General features: G+C 35.4%; 1 protein-coding gene across 1 annotated transcript; it reads right to left on the bottom strand.

Annotated features, from left to right (window-relative positions):
- Window positions 1-1,471: 1,471 nt before the first annotated feature.
- LOC109045505 (aquaporin-3) lies at window positions 1,472-7,830 on the bottom strand. Its single transcript, XM_042778847.1, has 6 exons — window positions 7,562-7,830; window positions 5,340-5,466; window positions 4,530-4,667; window positions 4,228-4,346; window positions 3,775-3,992; window positions 1,472-3,681 (listed from the first exon to the last, which is right to left on the bottom strand). Exons 1-6 carry the CDS (start codon window positions 7,667-7,669, stop codon window positions 3,492-3,494), a joined length of 900 nt encoding a protein of 299 aa, XP_042634781.1. The 5' UTR covers window positions 7,670-7,830; the 3' UTR covers window positions 1,472-3,491.
- Between the last annotated feature and the right edge of the window lie 8,906 nt (window positions 7,831-16,736).

Genomic DNA, 16,736 nt, shown 5'->3' with positions numbered 1-16,736 from the left:
GTCATTGCTTTACAGGTCACATTGCTGCATGAATAGCTTTACATAGAGGGATTGATTAGTAATAATTTTTTAATGTGTGCCTTATTGTCATGCTACAGCCATGCCTCCTCAGTAAGCACATACCCTTTCAGAATGCCATGGTTGGGAGTCTGGGATGCTGGGTGTTTGATTGACATTAGATCTGTTTGGGAATCCACGTTGCTGAAAGGCCATGTCGTTTAGGACTTCCAAATGTCAAGCGCCTCTCTGAAGTTTAAGCAGTGGGTGGGGACCAGAAAAGCAGTTTCTCATCGACAATTTATGTCACCACCGACATTTAGTTCAAATCTCTGATAGGGTTTTTTTTTTCTTGCACAGCTGTTTGTGGTGAAGGAATGATTCTGACTAATGGTGGTTGTGAATGATTTACAATATGGATTCAACTGTAAATATATATTTAAATATTGTGGTTACAATTACTCAGATTTTTCACTATCGTCAGAGCTAAGCACCCCCAAGTAGTTTCCTGATTGCTTAAGTGAATGACATAAAATTTTTAGTCAAGCCCAGCACTTTCTGAAACACTGTATGTGCATGAGAAACAGTGGTTTTTCCTAATATGATCAGAATGTTCCTAGATTTTACACTTCAAACTATCGTTGTGTGTGTAATTGCAGTCAATGTTCCTTCATAACATTACTTTGATTCACAATTTTGTTTCTCAAAAAAAAAAGTTGATTTTAGTACAAGGTATCTTATATAGTTAGCACAGTATATAAACAAAATTAAACAAAAGTTGTTGGTATAGTGTTGGTATAAGACAAATGATGTTCCATAAGCCTTTATGGACTTATACTTGCATGATTTAATATATGGATGAGTTATTTGAAGCCAAGAAGAGTTAAATTAGAAGTAATTATCCAACTGTTAGTGACATCATAATTGCTCGCTGTATTCATGTGACTGAAACGTTGCTGCACAAAAGAAAAAACTACTCGAAACTTTTTGACAATAGACTCTCATTCAGATGTGCTTCCTTCCAGTCAACAGCCAGTAGATAGAACCAAGGCCCTGCCCCACATTTTTTTTCTTTTTTAATGTGTTTCACTTGAAAGCAAAGATCTGTCACCTCTTCTGTTCCACCAAGACTTTAACAAACTGATCTTGTCTGACTAAAAATGAGCCAAGATCCAGAAGTAATATGATTCCCAAAGCTTTAGTGTTCTTCCAAAAAAATCACAATAATAACCAAGCTCATATTAGACAAGCTCTCTTTATTTTAAGCAGAAGGATGGAGTGTTTCAAATACTGAAAAATAACAAACAGTAGATACAAAGGTAACATCACCCAAGCAAACAGTGTTCTGTTTTAATCAAGTGCGCATCTGAGAAGCAGATCTAGATATTTCAGTTTGTACTGTCAGTCATTTTCCATTTCTGGATTGAAGGCATAACAAGCAATTTTGTATCCGTTTCCTTTCATGATACTGACTATTGTCTTGTGTTCTTGACGTGGATGAGTAATGCAATCAACAGGAACAACAGTTGTCATGGGAACCTCACTCAAACTCAAGAAAGATAATATTCACAGATATTTCATGTGTTTTGATACACAGGCTATAATAGAATGTTTTAAAAAATGACTGATGAATTAAACTAAATCATATTTAATAAATTCTCATACTGTGGACTTTCTCAAGCCCCATTTATGAAGTGTGGTGAAATGTATATGTGTGAAATGTGGAAGAATTACTTGCATTTCAACATCTGAAAAACCTCAAGAATTTTGTACATTTGTGGATGGAGCCTATGCTGTTCCGAACCCAGAAATCCAAAGACGACAAGAAAATTGGATAAATGGTTTCAAAAGCCTCGATTAGCTTGCCTCAAATCTCATCCCAAATTCCCAAACTCATTTCCACAAACATTCATTTTAACCTCTGCATTTATTTTCTACAAACCTACGAACCGACTCTGTGTGTGCTCACTGATTTAAGATTCATGGTCTTGGTTATCTCCGTCCAACTCATGCCAATAAACACATCTCTTATTTTCATTCTCTATTTTCCCCTTCACTGAGCTAAACAGGCACTGCAGTCTTTCCTTTCCATTTGGAAGATTTACATGAGAGTGAGTTGTGATCAATGCATAAAAGACGTGATATACCTAAGAATGTATTGGCTTAACTTTTATTAGGTTGCAACATCTACTACACCAATGAAGTTGACATATCAAAAGCACTTGTATTGAATGCTTAAATTATGTTTTAAGCAAAGTTTTGTTTAGGTAAATATAATTTTGTGATATGGCAGATACCCTCCTCTGCAGGCTAAAAAAATATTTCATTCAGTGTACATCAAGAAATTACATATTTCTCTTCTTTCTCCAATAGGTGAAATTTGAGTTGAACCCATCTGAAAGTGCTTCATAGGCAGAGTTTTATGCCTACTCAGTTATAATTGCAGAAAAACAGAACAGAGGTTTGGCATATGCCTATTTGTGGACAGATGCTTCTTGGTTTGTTCCAAAATGTGACTGCAAACTTTGCACAAATCTATACTTGCATTAATCTGCAAAGTTATTAAACAGCAAAGACACATTGTTTCTCCTTTAGAAACCCTGTTAATATATACTGAGCAAATACATGAATGGACAACAAAGGCATTCCTTTCAGTTAAATGACCAGATCATTTCAAAATTAATTTTGTGCTTGATATGTCTCATATATATAAATACTACACATATACAGATCCATCAGAATCCTAATCCCTTACCAAAAATGCAGTTTATTTTTGACGAGCGTAATATAAATGAAAACAATATTTATTATATGCATAGTCAGTGTAAACTCAGTCATTTTCCCAACAGAAATAGGCACATAATATATCAAACATATACTTGCAAAAAAAAAAAAAAAAGTTTCCAAAAAGGCAACATAATGTAAATAGAACTGGATTTCTCACTGCATAATTACAGCACTCATTAATATTCACTTATAATGATGTTGGAATATTAGTGAAACAGGTACTTTTATGACTTTGATGCCGTATTCATAAGGGTGAAGGTTTTCATAAATCATATCCTTTATTCATAATTATTCATTATGCAGATATAAGCATTAGTGATAAATGAACGGGTGACAATAACTCTCTTGTTAGCAGATTGTATGAATTAATGTGGCTATGATTGGGCATTTTTGGAATAAACTGAAAAGAATAACTAGTAAGTTTATGTATAAAACAGAGGCCCTGGTCAGGATAATTAGAGTAAAATGATACATCAATTAAATTGTTTGGACATCAAATAATTCCACACACACAGTACAAAAAAATACAACTAATTACTGTGTGTCTAATCATGATGTCAAGGGAACAGCCGTCTGGTGACTGTCAAAAGTTATGATTTAATGTGGGTACAAGATACACAATTTGCTACTATATTGTCATGAGAGCTAAATTTGATTTTAGAAGCTGAACAGAGCTGTGGAAAAATCAACTCCATTTGGTCCCAGATTTACGCTGTCTCCTTCTCAGAAACAGAAGAGAGTTTCAGTCTTTCCTTCTCTTCTCTTTCCTCTGCTTCCCTTTTATCCCTTGCTTCTCCTTCCACATGGTATCCCACCATCAGCTGATACACCATCACACCCAACATGGCACCAATGAATGGGGCAAAGATGGGCACAAAGGACCAGTAAGAGTTTGCTCTGTGGTCGATGGAACAAAAATTGATGTTAGAGATGATATCAACAGTAAAATGACTGGGAAAAAATGTACACAGTAAATCAAATGTGACTTACGAGAACACCTCTGAGCCCCATCCAGCAAGTGCGGTGAAAAGCCGAGGTCCCAAGTCTCTGGCTGGGTTTACAGCATAACCTGAGTTAAAACCCATGGACTGACCAATCACCAGAACTACAAAGCCCACAGTGAAGGCCTCCAGTCCTTGTGGGATGGGGTTATTGTAAGGGTCGACAATGGCGAGGATACAAACTATGAGAGCTGCCGTGCCAATCATCTGTGAAAAATATTGGTTAGTTCACACAATAAAAATTTGTTATCATTTACTCTTACCCTCATGTTGTTATAAAACGTTTTTCTGTGCAACACGGAAGATGGTATTCTGAAGATGTTTCAGCTGTTTTTGTCCATAACAAAGTCACTGGGGTCCAAAACAACACTTGTAATATGCACAAAAAACACTGAGAAATTCTTAAAAATATCTTCAATGAATACTGATTTTCTTGTCTTACCTGATCAAAGAAGCCATTGAGCAAAGTAAGGTGTTTAGAAGGGTATGTAGCAAAGATTCCCGCCGTTGCATTATCCCCTACAACGACTAGAGAACCTTGTCCATAGTCCCAAATTGCATCTGCAAAACATCAAGTGAACATAAAATGGAAAAAATCTATTTTAGATAATCAAAAGCTTTCAGTTCACAACCACAATCCTCATAAACTGAGCAGTTTCATTTTTGGCTGCAACAGACTGACCCAGGATGTGGACTGAGAAAAATGTGGATTATTGACAACAGAAATGAAATCCTAAAACTCACCAATATACATGCCAAATATTATTCCTGAGCCAAGAAAAGCCCCTAGAGTCTGGGCCAGGAAGAACACGGGAAATTTCCTCCAGGGCTCTCTCCCCAACAAGCAAAGGGAAAATGTTACAGTAGGGTTTATGTGACCTCCTGTAAAACACAAACATGCATTTCTCAAAAAGTTTGAAATGAGATCTTCACAGAACACAATAAAAATGGAAGTATATACCATAAACAAGCAGTTTACATTTTTGTGGCTGGTTTGGTATGTGCTGATTAAGCCTAAACCAGGATTAAACTTCAAAAAGCTAAACTTAAACATTTTCATAAACTTTTAGCCATGGATTAGACTTAATCTATGTCTGGGGAACTTTGTTTTTCAACTGTCTGTCACTTCCTTCTCATCCAAAACTTCACTTATAGCCCAAACTGATATTTATTTGTAGCATTCCTCAGTTTTAAATGTTAATTGTCAAAACTGCCATTTGATGTTGTCTTGATTTTTCATCAAAAATAGAACTGAAGCCTCTAGATTCAGTACATACGTTGAGTGAACTTTAACCATGACACAACCCTCGATTCTAGCCAATAATTTCTGAAAATAAAATGTTCTAAAAGTAGGAAAGAATGTAGTGTCATTTTACCAGTTTAAATCCATCTGGTGAATGTTTGGGCAAAAGCCTTCACATTTTAATATCTGTTTCTGTTCTGTATGTGACTCACTGAAGTGATATGCCACATCTGAAATTTGAAATTTCCTGTGTTCTCCAAAGAAAAGAAAAAAAAAAGAGACAGTTTTAAGAAGCTTATGATCAACGTTACCTGAAACTTGCCCACAAACTAGGATTCCCAATGTAGCAGCGAACCCAAAAGCGAAATTCACCGTCAGAAACATTCCATGAGAGCCTCCACTTAGAATCAACTGGGCGACAGCACCACATCCAAACATCTATAAATGGAGAAATTAAGGATAGAAATCCAATTAACCAATTGCTTAACTCTGAGACTAGCTCTAGATTAAATGAGTGGCATTTTCAGCTAATAAATCTCACTGAACGATAGCAGGTTTTAGTTTGATGTATTATGATTCTCAGAGCCTAGACACCCTTGTCTTCATGTACCTGTTTTTTGTTTTGTTTTGTTTAAGGACTGCATTTGAAGAATGTGAAACATTATGGGCACCATGTGGATTTGATAGATGGTGTGTGTATGACTGTGTGTGTGTACTTGCTCTCTCATTGTGCGATGCCCTCTAGCCTGTCTGTGTTTGCCAGCCGTTATTGAGCCGCATGATCAGCCTCTGGATGGGGGGTTCGCAGACCGCACAATATCATCAGAAAACAACAGATGGGCATTTGGGGAACTCTATTTTTCTCCAGATATTGCTGATCTGGAGTCTTAGTTTCCATTGAAAACAGATGATGAGATATGGTTTAACCTGTGATCCCTCTATGGTGTGTCAAATTTATTCTGGATATGGCTGTCTTGGATTCTTGATTATAGACCCTATTGTGCCCAGTGCCTGTTGTTTGTGCTTACCTGCTAATTGCATGATATAAGCTACTTTAGTCTTTTTTAAAAGTCCAAATACAAGGTACACCAATAGAGATGTGTTCACCAGGAGATGACATGGAATACTTCATTAATTTCAAGGCAACTCTAGTTATGTTTGTGTTGTTCTGCTGAAGTGAAAATTAGTCTCAGAAGCAAGAACTTTTCTTTTGAGGTTTAGCAGAGGAGCAACAAATTAACAGATATAATCGGAGGTGTCTGATACTAACAAAGCAATATTATTTTCTAAAAGAAAAGTGTTTTTTATTCTGTGGCACTATTGTCATAATCTTGTTTTTTTTTTTGAGATTCTTCTATTCGTTTGTAGTTATTTTGTGCCTTTGGTGAAAAGGGCCAAATATAAGATGATGTTTATTCCAACTGCCATTGGTATTTTAAATAGGATCTTAAAACTTTAATGTATTGTTTTAGTTGTGTTTTTGTGATGTAATGTAATTTGTTGTTGTGAAGACTATTTGTGTTGTTTGTGTGTTGAGCCTTTTGTCTGAAGACAGTTTTCTACCCCACTGGGGATAGACAATAAAGCTTTTGAAACTGAAATTGAAAATGGAATTGTCTTCATTTCACTGAAGAATACACCTAAAATATGAACTGGCCCACTCTACAGTATCTGAAACTTCAGTAAAGCAGCTAATTGGCTATCAGCACAACTCAACTCGGATTCAACTCTAATTATATAATTTCACAGTCTGTTCTGCATTGAAGAAATTTTGCTACAAATTTAGTTACAAAATTAAAACTTATTTTAGCTTTGAACATTCATACAATTCCATGCTTTAATAACCATTATTGGCAAAAGCTGAGAAAAAAACACACGTTCTTATTAAAAGTAGGAAAATGATGAAAGTATAAATGTAGTATAAGTATAATGTATAAAAAAATATTTTCATAAGAGTGGATGGAAAGAACATCAAAACCCATTTGCAAAATGAGGAAAGAAATCTCCCCTCAGGTGTAGCTGAATGGAAATGTCAACCTTTTCAGCAGATGAAAGCATCTAGATTATGTTTGATATCTTGTATGCATGCGTCTTTTCCACATTCTCATCAAAGATAGACAGTAAATCAATCTTTGCATCATTAGTGATTTATCATCCATGTATCCAGCTAAATACAAGTTTTTTTTTTAACAAACTAATTAACAACTGACATTTCAGATTTTTTTTTTTAAACATGGAATATCCTATTGTACATTTTGAAGTTTTAAAAAGACAATTATAGAAAATGTTTTTATAATCACATAAATATAACCAAACCACAACAGCTGCAAGTCAGATTTAGCCACATTTCTCGATGTTAACATTTTTAAACACTACTCCTCTGAATTGTTCAGAAACATTCCCCTTAAAATGAATCAACTGATTTACAAAAAGGACATTAAATCTGACTGCATGTTTTTTTTTTTAATCATCTCTGAAATCAGGTTGTCTCATCACAAACTCATCGATGACAAAAACAACAGAATTTTCTCACCACTAGAATGAGAGTGCCCAGGCATTCTGCCAGTGCCTGTCGTATCAGCACATTCCGAACATGAAAGATCCGAGCCATCTTTTCCAGAATCACCTTCTGTCTTCCCATGTCTTAGGATAGTTTGAAGATGATGAATAAAGGGTGTTTTAATTTGATGATGATGATGAAAGGCAGACTGCCTCTACTGGGAAAGTGTTCCTGTACAACTTTTACTGCTGAGTTCGGACCCTATATATGTGCTTCTGAATGTCCCGCCCTCAGTTAATAAAAAACAAAAACAGCATTCCTACAACTTTTTCCCTCCCTCCATCCTTGCCTCTATCCATTGTACTTACACACAAATTTTCTTGTTCTTTTTTCTTCTTTGTTTTGAATGTATGTGTGAGGACTGGAATAGAAAGGGTTCTTCTTCTTCAAATATATTAGTGTTTCTTAAATCCCATTCTGAAGAGCCCTCTAGGGTTTGGTGCACAAAAATCAGTATTGTTTGCGCTAGTACTTTTTCCTTGCTGTGTGGATTGTAGCCTCAAAGGAAGTGACTGAAACATGGAGCCTATGACGAGAGTGGTTAGGGTTACCTTACATTTTTTTTTAATGAATATTTTAGGTTTGTGGAAAAGTATGGGTATTTAACCAGCGGTGAAGTTTGGCAAGTGTTTGAAACAGGGCAGATGTTTTTTATTCTGGAAAGTATTTGCACCACATGATGGTCACAAGCCTGCAATGTCTGAAAATCTATTTTCTTAATAAAGTAAAATAATACACTTTTCTTTTTTTTTTTTTTTTCCTAGAAACAATGACATGTGGCACCAGTCTCATACACTCCAGCATTATGACATTGTGGATGTTTGCCAAAGCACAAGCTCTATCTTTCCCTATGGTATTTTTACCCACTATTTCTGGTGCTATAAGTTACTTAATCTGAGTTATATCTTTCCGAAAATAGAGTGAATCGAGTGGCTTGTAACAAGCCCCAGAGCTCAAGTCTCGTACTGTGATATTCTTGGAAGGCCAATATGTCTCATTACAGAAAATACTAAAATACATCTTTATTGATCTATGCAAGGTGTCAAGGTTTGGCTAGTAACTCCTGCTGGTAGACCTCATAATTTTGACGCTCTGTGGGCAAACAGCTCCTTTCTCCATTGACAGCCTTTTTTTTTTTTTGCACATTTTGTACACAATGGTAATTCAAAGTGCTTTACATAAATTAAAGTAAAAAAAAAAAAAACAAGAATAAAAAAAATCACTAAAAAAACAAGGAATTTAAAAACTATGAAGATGATTTAAAATGAATTTAAGACTGTTAAAAAGAGAAAATGATTATACATACATAAAATACAGTGCAATCAGTTCAGACATCGCACAGCCTTTCAAAAATAGATAAAATGCAAACATTTCTTTATAGCATGGTAGATGCTTACCTGTGGCAACCACAAAGTCGACATGGAGAGGATATGAAGAGCTGTTAATGTCCTTGAGTTTCACCTTCATCTGATTTTGTCACAACTCAGCCTAGGGTGAAATAACTAAAAAAAAAAAAAAAAAAAAAAATAAATATAATATATATATATATATATATATATATATATATATATATATATATATATATATATATATATATATACATATATATACATATATATATATACTATATTACAGTAATGTTATTTTTATGAAATTTATTTATATATGTATTTTTTTTATTATTATTTGTTATATGTGCATATACATACATAACCATTCAAAAGATAGACAGAAGAACTTAATACTTTTATTGGATAAAATATCTACAAAATATCTTAAATTGTGTTCTGAAAATGAACGAAGCTTTTACGGGTTTGGAACTACATGGGGGAAAGTGATTAATGACAAAATTTTCATTTTGGGGTGGAGTATCCCTTTAAGGGGACTGTTTATGAGTTATGAGTGGGGAACAAGTATTTTGGTTTAGCAGCAAAACACTGAAGATTTGCTTTGGATTTATACAGAATATCCCCCAGTGTCCATTGTCAAGGATTTACTTGAACTCCCAGTGTTTTTCAGTAAAAGAATCGCAATATATCTCACATAGTATTTGACACTTTCTTTAGTTGTTTGCCCTTCTTTCTGCTGGTATCTTTTTACAACATAATGACTTTCTCATCATTGTATGAAATGGTTGGTTCATTTAAATGCCTGCCGAACTACGGTCCTTAATGTATGAACTGTTCTTTGTGTCAGCTATGTTCTACTACAATCCAATAGCTGTCTGACATTAGAGACCTAGACCCTCCTTTTATGTACCTTGCTAAGATTAGACACCTTGAGTAAAAGGATGTGCTTGAAATATCAGTGCACTTTTTAGTGAGGTTAGCTGACTACAGAACCACAGTGTTCCACTCAAGAAATACAGTCATATTTTAATGCATTAATGCTCTTTATTTAGCTTAATAGTTTGTAGTCTGTGCTCTCCAATAGTGGATATGGTTTCTGTGACCTCCTTCCTGTTGACTTGCATCCAAGTATTTAGATTGTGTTAACAAACATTAAAATAAAGAACACATTGCACCCCCGTTCCTGGAGGTCCGCCAAGGGAACATTTTGGATCTTTCTGCTATGACACACACATTTCAGGAGCATTTACTAATGAGCTGATGAGCTGAATCAGTTTAATTAAAGAGACATGCAAAATTTGGTGGCTCCAGGAACAGGGTTGGGACTCACAGTCTTATAGAAAGAGTTCACCCAAAAATCATTTACTCACCCTCATTCACAATTCCTTTAATGTGTGAATATGTTATGGCACAAAACACAAGGTAAAACTTCTAGGTATATATTGCAATAAAGAACTGAAGTGCGGCAAATTAGCTTACAGCGATTATACCTCATCTCCCCACCTTGGGCTGCTCCCGGGACGTGCTCGGGAATTAATTCAGCCCATGAAACCATCCATACTGAGGATCTTTGATAAGTACTAGGCTCTGAAAAAACAACCCGACTGACTGAATGTCAATAACATTTTGACAGAGGGTTTTTTTAACTGTAGAGGATTAGAGGCAATATGAAGTGGTGTTTGAGGTAACATTTAAACAACAGTTTTTTTTGGAAATTATGGGATTGTAATGTTGAATGTCTTAGAAAAGAACTGGGAAAAGTCACGACTTGTGGTGGGATACATTGAGAATGTTTGTTCACACCTACATGACTGTCTCTGTATCTGTAATTTCTTCAGCATTCTCTTCACTCTGTCATATACAGTTATGGAGAATAAAGCAAACAGTGTTTAAACGTGGTATGTTGTATAGGCCTCTTTTGCTGTCTTATAGGCACAGGCTTACAGACACAAGGACTCTCAAGTGTTTTTGTTTGTTTTGATTAAATATTAAATATAAAAAGCATACACTTCCAAAGAATAGATGTGTGGATAGAATAGTGCTGTTGCATTTTATATCTATCTCGTTCTGCTTTGATGGCAGTCAGTCTGTTAATTAAGTTTTTCCTTTGTAAAAAAAACCATGATATGATACTACCTATCCTTGCAGTCAGATTCATGTTGGCTTTGAATACATTGAAACCCTTCCCATTATCTATTCCGAGGATGATGTTAAACACAAAAGTGTTTTAAACCTTCCAAAACATAAAAAATCCCTACTAACAGTGGTTTTGGCCTAAGGGTTTTTTCTGCACTTATGTTTTTATCAAAAAAATAAGCATTTTTTTTTTTAAATAAGCAGCACTGCCTGCATATTCCAAAGGGACTTAGTGTTAGAAAACTGACTGAGAAATTTACAGAATTTTCTTTTATTTATAGTTCCTCTCCATGACAACAAATGCTCTGTAGGGCAGACTGAACATTGTTGTGCACAGGGTGAGTTGCAAGACTATCATTTTCGCTAATTAAAAGTGAGCTACAGGGTCAGTATCATACATAACCACCACACTCCTGAACAGTAGTCTCTGTGTAAGAATATAAAGAATTTAAAGCGATTTGCAATCATGTCTTATTTAACTTTTCTATTTTATTTGCATTCATTTAATGCTAAAAACAAATGTACTTAAAAGAAAAGTAATGATAAAACTATATATATATATATATATATATATATATATATATATATATATATATATATATATATATATATATATATATATATATATATATATATAGTAACCCTGAAAATGTAATGTAATGTCAATCCACCCCATTAGTAGGGTAGATTGTAACAGTCTTTGTGTTTGACAGTAATTTACACAATGAATGGAGAACTTGTAGATTTCTGAGCAACTTAATATTATAGAATATTATATTAAAGTTTGAGACGCATACCTCCGCAAAACGAAGTTACAGATAAAAATGTGTAACAACACTCCACCGTCTCTAGCGCACACGCTGCTTTTACCGGTAGGCGGCAGCAGTGCACCGTAAATTCAGTTTTCCCAGAACCGTATGCTGAGCTGATGAGACGTGAAAGCAAACCTGCCGAGAACAGCAAGGAAGACACGAGATGACCATCTGGCGAGGGGTTTGTCCTTTGGGCAGCAAGTAGCCTCAAGTCCAGGGCTACTCTTACCTGAGTCACGAATGTAATCAGCCAGGCTTGAAAGAGCAGGGCTTGTGCTGTCTGCCGTGATTGCTGCAGCAGATTTGGAGATTAGCATGCTGCACACCAAAATGAGTCTCAAAGGGGCTTTGAGCTATGCTGGAATTTAACTAAAGTAATCAAAAGGGCTAAATTGTAACTGCTCCACATACACATTAAGGTAAATCCTCTTTTGCCATTGGCTCCATCATTGAAATGGCCTCAGGTATTGTTTCCATGGACACCAGAAGGATGTTTCCACAATATCTAGCTCTTAACGGCAAGTTTTACTTTTCATTGCAAGGGAAAAGTATGTATGTCACTGAGGATGTATTGAACATTAGGCTATGTCAGTTCTACAAGTAACTTGATTTATTGAATCCTCTAGAATTGATCATCTGTGGAGTAAATGAAAGTTGAGACTTACGCAAACCATAATCTTTTTGATGTCTAAATACATTTTATTTGCACTAAAACTGATGCATTAAAATTTAAACTGCACAAGTTGTAGATGACAAGTATTTTTCTAAATCGTAAATACAGGTGCATCTCAATAAATTAGAATGTTGTGGAAAATTTTGTTTATTTCAGTAATTCAACTCAAATTGTGAAACTCGTGTGTTAAATAAATTCAATGCACACAGACTGAAATAGTTTAAGTCTTTGGTTCTTTTAATTGTGATGATTTTGGCTCACATTTAACAAAAACCCACCAATTCACTATCTCAACAAATTAGAATATGGTGACATGCCAATCAGCTAATAAACTCAAAACACCTGCAAAAGTTTCCTGAGCCTTCACAATGGTCTCTCGGTTTGGTTCACTAGGCTACACAATCATGGGGAAGACTGCTGATCTGACAGTTGTCCAGAAGACAATCATTGACACCCTTCACAAGGAGGGTAAGCCACAAACATTCATTGCCAAAAAAGCTGGCTGTTCACAGAGTGCTGTATCCAAGCATGTTAACAGAAAGTTGAGTGGAAGGAAAAAGTGTGGAAGAAAAAGATGCACAACCAACCGAGAGAACTGCAGCCTTATGAGGATTGTCAAACAAAATCGATTCAAGAATTTGAGTGAACTTCACAAGGAATGGACTGAGGCTGGGGTCAAGACATCAAGAGCCACCACACAGATGTGTCAAGGAATTTGGCTACAGTTGTCATATTCCTCTTGTAAAGCCACTCCTGAACCACAGATGTCGAAGTCGTGGCCTAATGGTTAGAGAGTCGGACTCACAATCCAATGGTTGTGAGTTCGAGTCTCGGGCCGGCAGGAATTGTAGGTGGGGGGAGTGCATGTACAGTGCTTCTCCACCCTCAATACCACGACTGAGGTGCCCTTGAGCAAGGAACCGAACTCCCAACTGCTCCCCGGGCGCCGCAGCATAAATGGCTGCCCAGTGCTATTCGGGTGTGTGTTCATGGTGTGTGTGTGCACTTTGTATGGGTTAAAAGCAGAGCATGAATTCCGAGTATGGGTCCCCATACTTGGCTGTATGTCCCGTCACTTTCACTTTTTTTTTTTTTCAGACAACGTCAGAGGTGTCTTACCTGGGCTAAGGAGAAGAAGAACTGGACTGTTGCCCAGTGGTCCAAAAGTCCTCTTTTCAGATGAGAGCAAGTTTTGTTTTTCATTTTGGAAACCAAGGTCCTAGAGTCTGGAGGAAGGGTGGAGAAGCTCATAGCCCAAGTTGCTTAAAGTCCAGTGTTAAGTTTCCACAGTCTGTGATGATTTGGGGTGCAATGTCATCTGCTGGTGTTGGTCCATTGTGTTTTTTGAAAACCAAAGTCACTGCACCCGTTTTTACCAAAAAATTTTGGAGCACTTCATGCTTCCTTCTGCTCAAACCAGTTTTTTGAAGATGCTGATTTCATTTTTCCACAGGATTTGGCACCTGCTCACACTGCCAAGAGTAAGCACCAAAAGTTGGTTAAATGACCATGGTGTTGGTGTGCTTGACTGGCCAGCAAACTCACCAGACCTGAACCCCATAGAGAAACTTATGAAGTATTCTTATTTGTTGAGATAGTGAATTGGTGGGTTTTTGTTAAATGTGAGCCAAAATCATCACAATTTAAAGAACCAAAGACTTAAGCTACTTCATTCTGTGTGCATTGAATTTATTTAATACATGAGTTTCACAATTTGAGATGAATTACTGAAATGAACTTTTCCACAACATTCTAACTTATTGAGATGCATGTATATTGTACATATGGAAAGTCCTTGCAGAATTTACTTTGACGTAAGGGCTCAGCTGGAGCTTATCAGCATCTGCATACCTTAGTTAAAAAACAACAACAACAACAAAAAACAAACAAACAAACAAAAAATCTATAAAGTTGGTCATCAAGGATGCTTGTAGGGACTGCTTAGTATGCTTGTGCATGCGTGTGTCTGGTGTCTGTAACTCTGGAGCAGATGAGCAAACCTGTATGTGTACCTGGATCCATGTTGACATATCTTCCTCATATCATTGATCGTTGCTGTAATGTCAGAGAGAGGTCGTTTTTTTCCTGCGTCCGTTTAGCTTGATAAGATGCAACCAGATTACATTCCAGTTAATTAACCTGATGGTGAAAAGACCATTATAGACAAGTATAAATTCAATGCAATGCAAAGCTCTTCACAGTTAGGAAGCCTGGGTGGAACCTCAGCAAAACCATCCAAAACAGCATTTACTGATTGTACTAGAGGTTCCTGGACATATGAATAGTAACTTTTGGGCCAGAATGTTCGCTTGAACATCTGTGAATGTATGTTTAATGTATTTTTTTTCTTTTGCTAGATCATTATGTGAGATTAATATAGTTTCCTATTTCTGCTATGAAGAAGGTAATGTATAGTTTTTTGTTTTTTTTTTGGAAGAAAATATATTGCTTAAATATGTTTATGACTTAGTGGTTCGTCTAATGTGATTTAACGCTGCTATTTTTTTTTTTACTCACACACACACACACACACACACACACACACACACACACACACACACACATATAAATATATAATTTTGCACATTAACGTGGAAACAGATTGTGTTTACTAGTTAGATGGCAATCCAAATGATCGAGATGCATAAAATAACTATTGTTCATCCCAACAGATGACCCACTTTCTGTATTTCAAAGGGGCAAAATGACTCTTATCCTTCTGAGAGCAGAACAAAAGATTCAATAATGTATCATCTTTTCATGAGAAACACCTAAACAGATTGTCAATTTGTATATTTATATATCAAAGAGACTGACTCCAGCTCTGATGTTAACTTCAAGCTGTCAACACACAAAAAAGCACCAAGATCAAGAAGCAAGCTTTTTTTGCGATGCAGCACACCAATTTTCAGGCCCACTCATTGTTCTGGCTGAGCAGATGAATTCTGTAGGACTCTGGATTGACTCTGACTTCTGATCAGGTGTTGCACAGTGTAAGCGAGATAATGGATTCTACCCCTCAGGATACCTTGAAGGAAGTTTGCTAAATGGAAATTATTGTATGGGTAGGAAAGCTCATTGGTGGGGTGTGTGAGGTATCTTGCTGGTTTACCTTTACAGAGCTGCTCTCTGTACTGCTGGTACACGCTTGGCTGGAGATCTACAAAGCTTAAGACTTCTTTAGGAATTTAAAAGGTTAGATTTTGCCAAATGTTGAATTCAGATTTACTCAGAAACGACAGGGGTGTAACTTCCCACCTAAACTGGAGAATATGCTGTGGTCAAACAAACCCAAGCGTTCACAAATCAGTACATTCATAAACATGCATGTGCATTTAAACACTCTTTTTATTCAACTGTGAAGTCTGAACAGCACACCAGTGGCAGAATTTAAAGAAGCTATATTAGATTTTTTTATTTTTATTTTTTATTATAATTTGTTTTGAAAATAATAAAATATTCATAATTAATTATTTTAAATATAAATATTTTAGTTTTTAGTTAATAAATATGGAGTCAAAATTGGTGTTTTATTTATTCTTATTTATTTTAAATGTATTATTATTATTATTTAAATATTTACATTATAAATAATTTACTTTTTAATAAATATGAAAGTGTATTTATTGTAATTTTAAATGTATTATTAATTTTTTTAGTTAATAAATATAGGGTCAATGATTTATTTATTCTCATATTTTAAATGTATTCTTGTTTTAGTTAAATATGGGAAATTTTATTTTCATTTTTTATTATTTATATTTTAAATATTTTATTCATGTTTAGTTACATAAAGGATTAAAATTGGAATTGCATTCTTATTTATTGTAAATGTATTATGAATATAATTTATTTTTAGTTGGGCAAAAATTATTTTTTTTTTTAACAAGAAAAGATTCTGCACTATTTCATATCTTTCAGGAAATGTCATTTTTTTGATCCTAACTGGCATTGAATATTGTTCTTTCTTCTGCTTCATGTTCTATCAGTTTTCTTCCGCAGTGTTTTGGTGCAACCCTGATCTGATGCATTGCAGTGCTTATAAAAAAATATAACATTTTGAAAGTATCAAATCCCTGACAGCAGGCAAATAGGCAACCAAGTACATGATTATCTTGTGATACAACATGAAGCTTTGCTGTCAAAATTGATAATCTGTCTTTTGTAGCAACAGAGGA

This window comes from Cyprinus carpio, chromosome A21, assembly GCF_018340385.1.
Source record: "Cyprinus carpio isolate SPL01 chromosome A21, ASM1834038v1, whole genome shotgun sequence".
Classification (NCBI taxonomy): Eukaryota; Metazoa; Chordata; class Actinopteri; order Cypriniformes; family Cyprinidae; genus Cyprinus; species Cyprinus carpio.
This window is presented reverse-complemented; position numbering and strand designations above follow the sequence as displayed.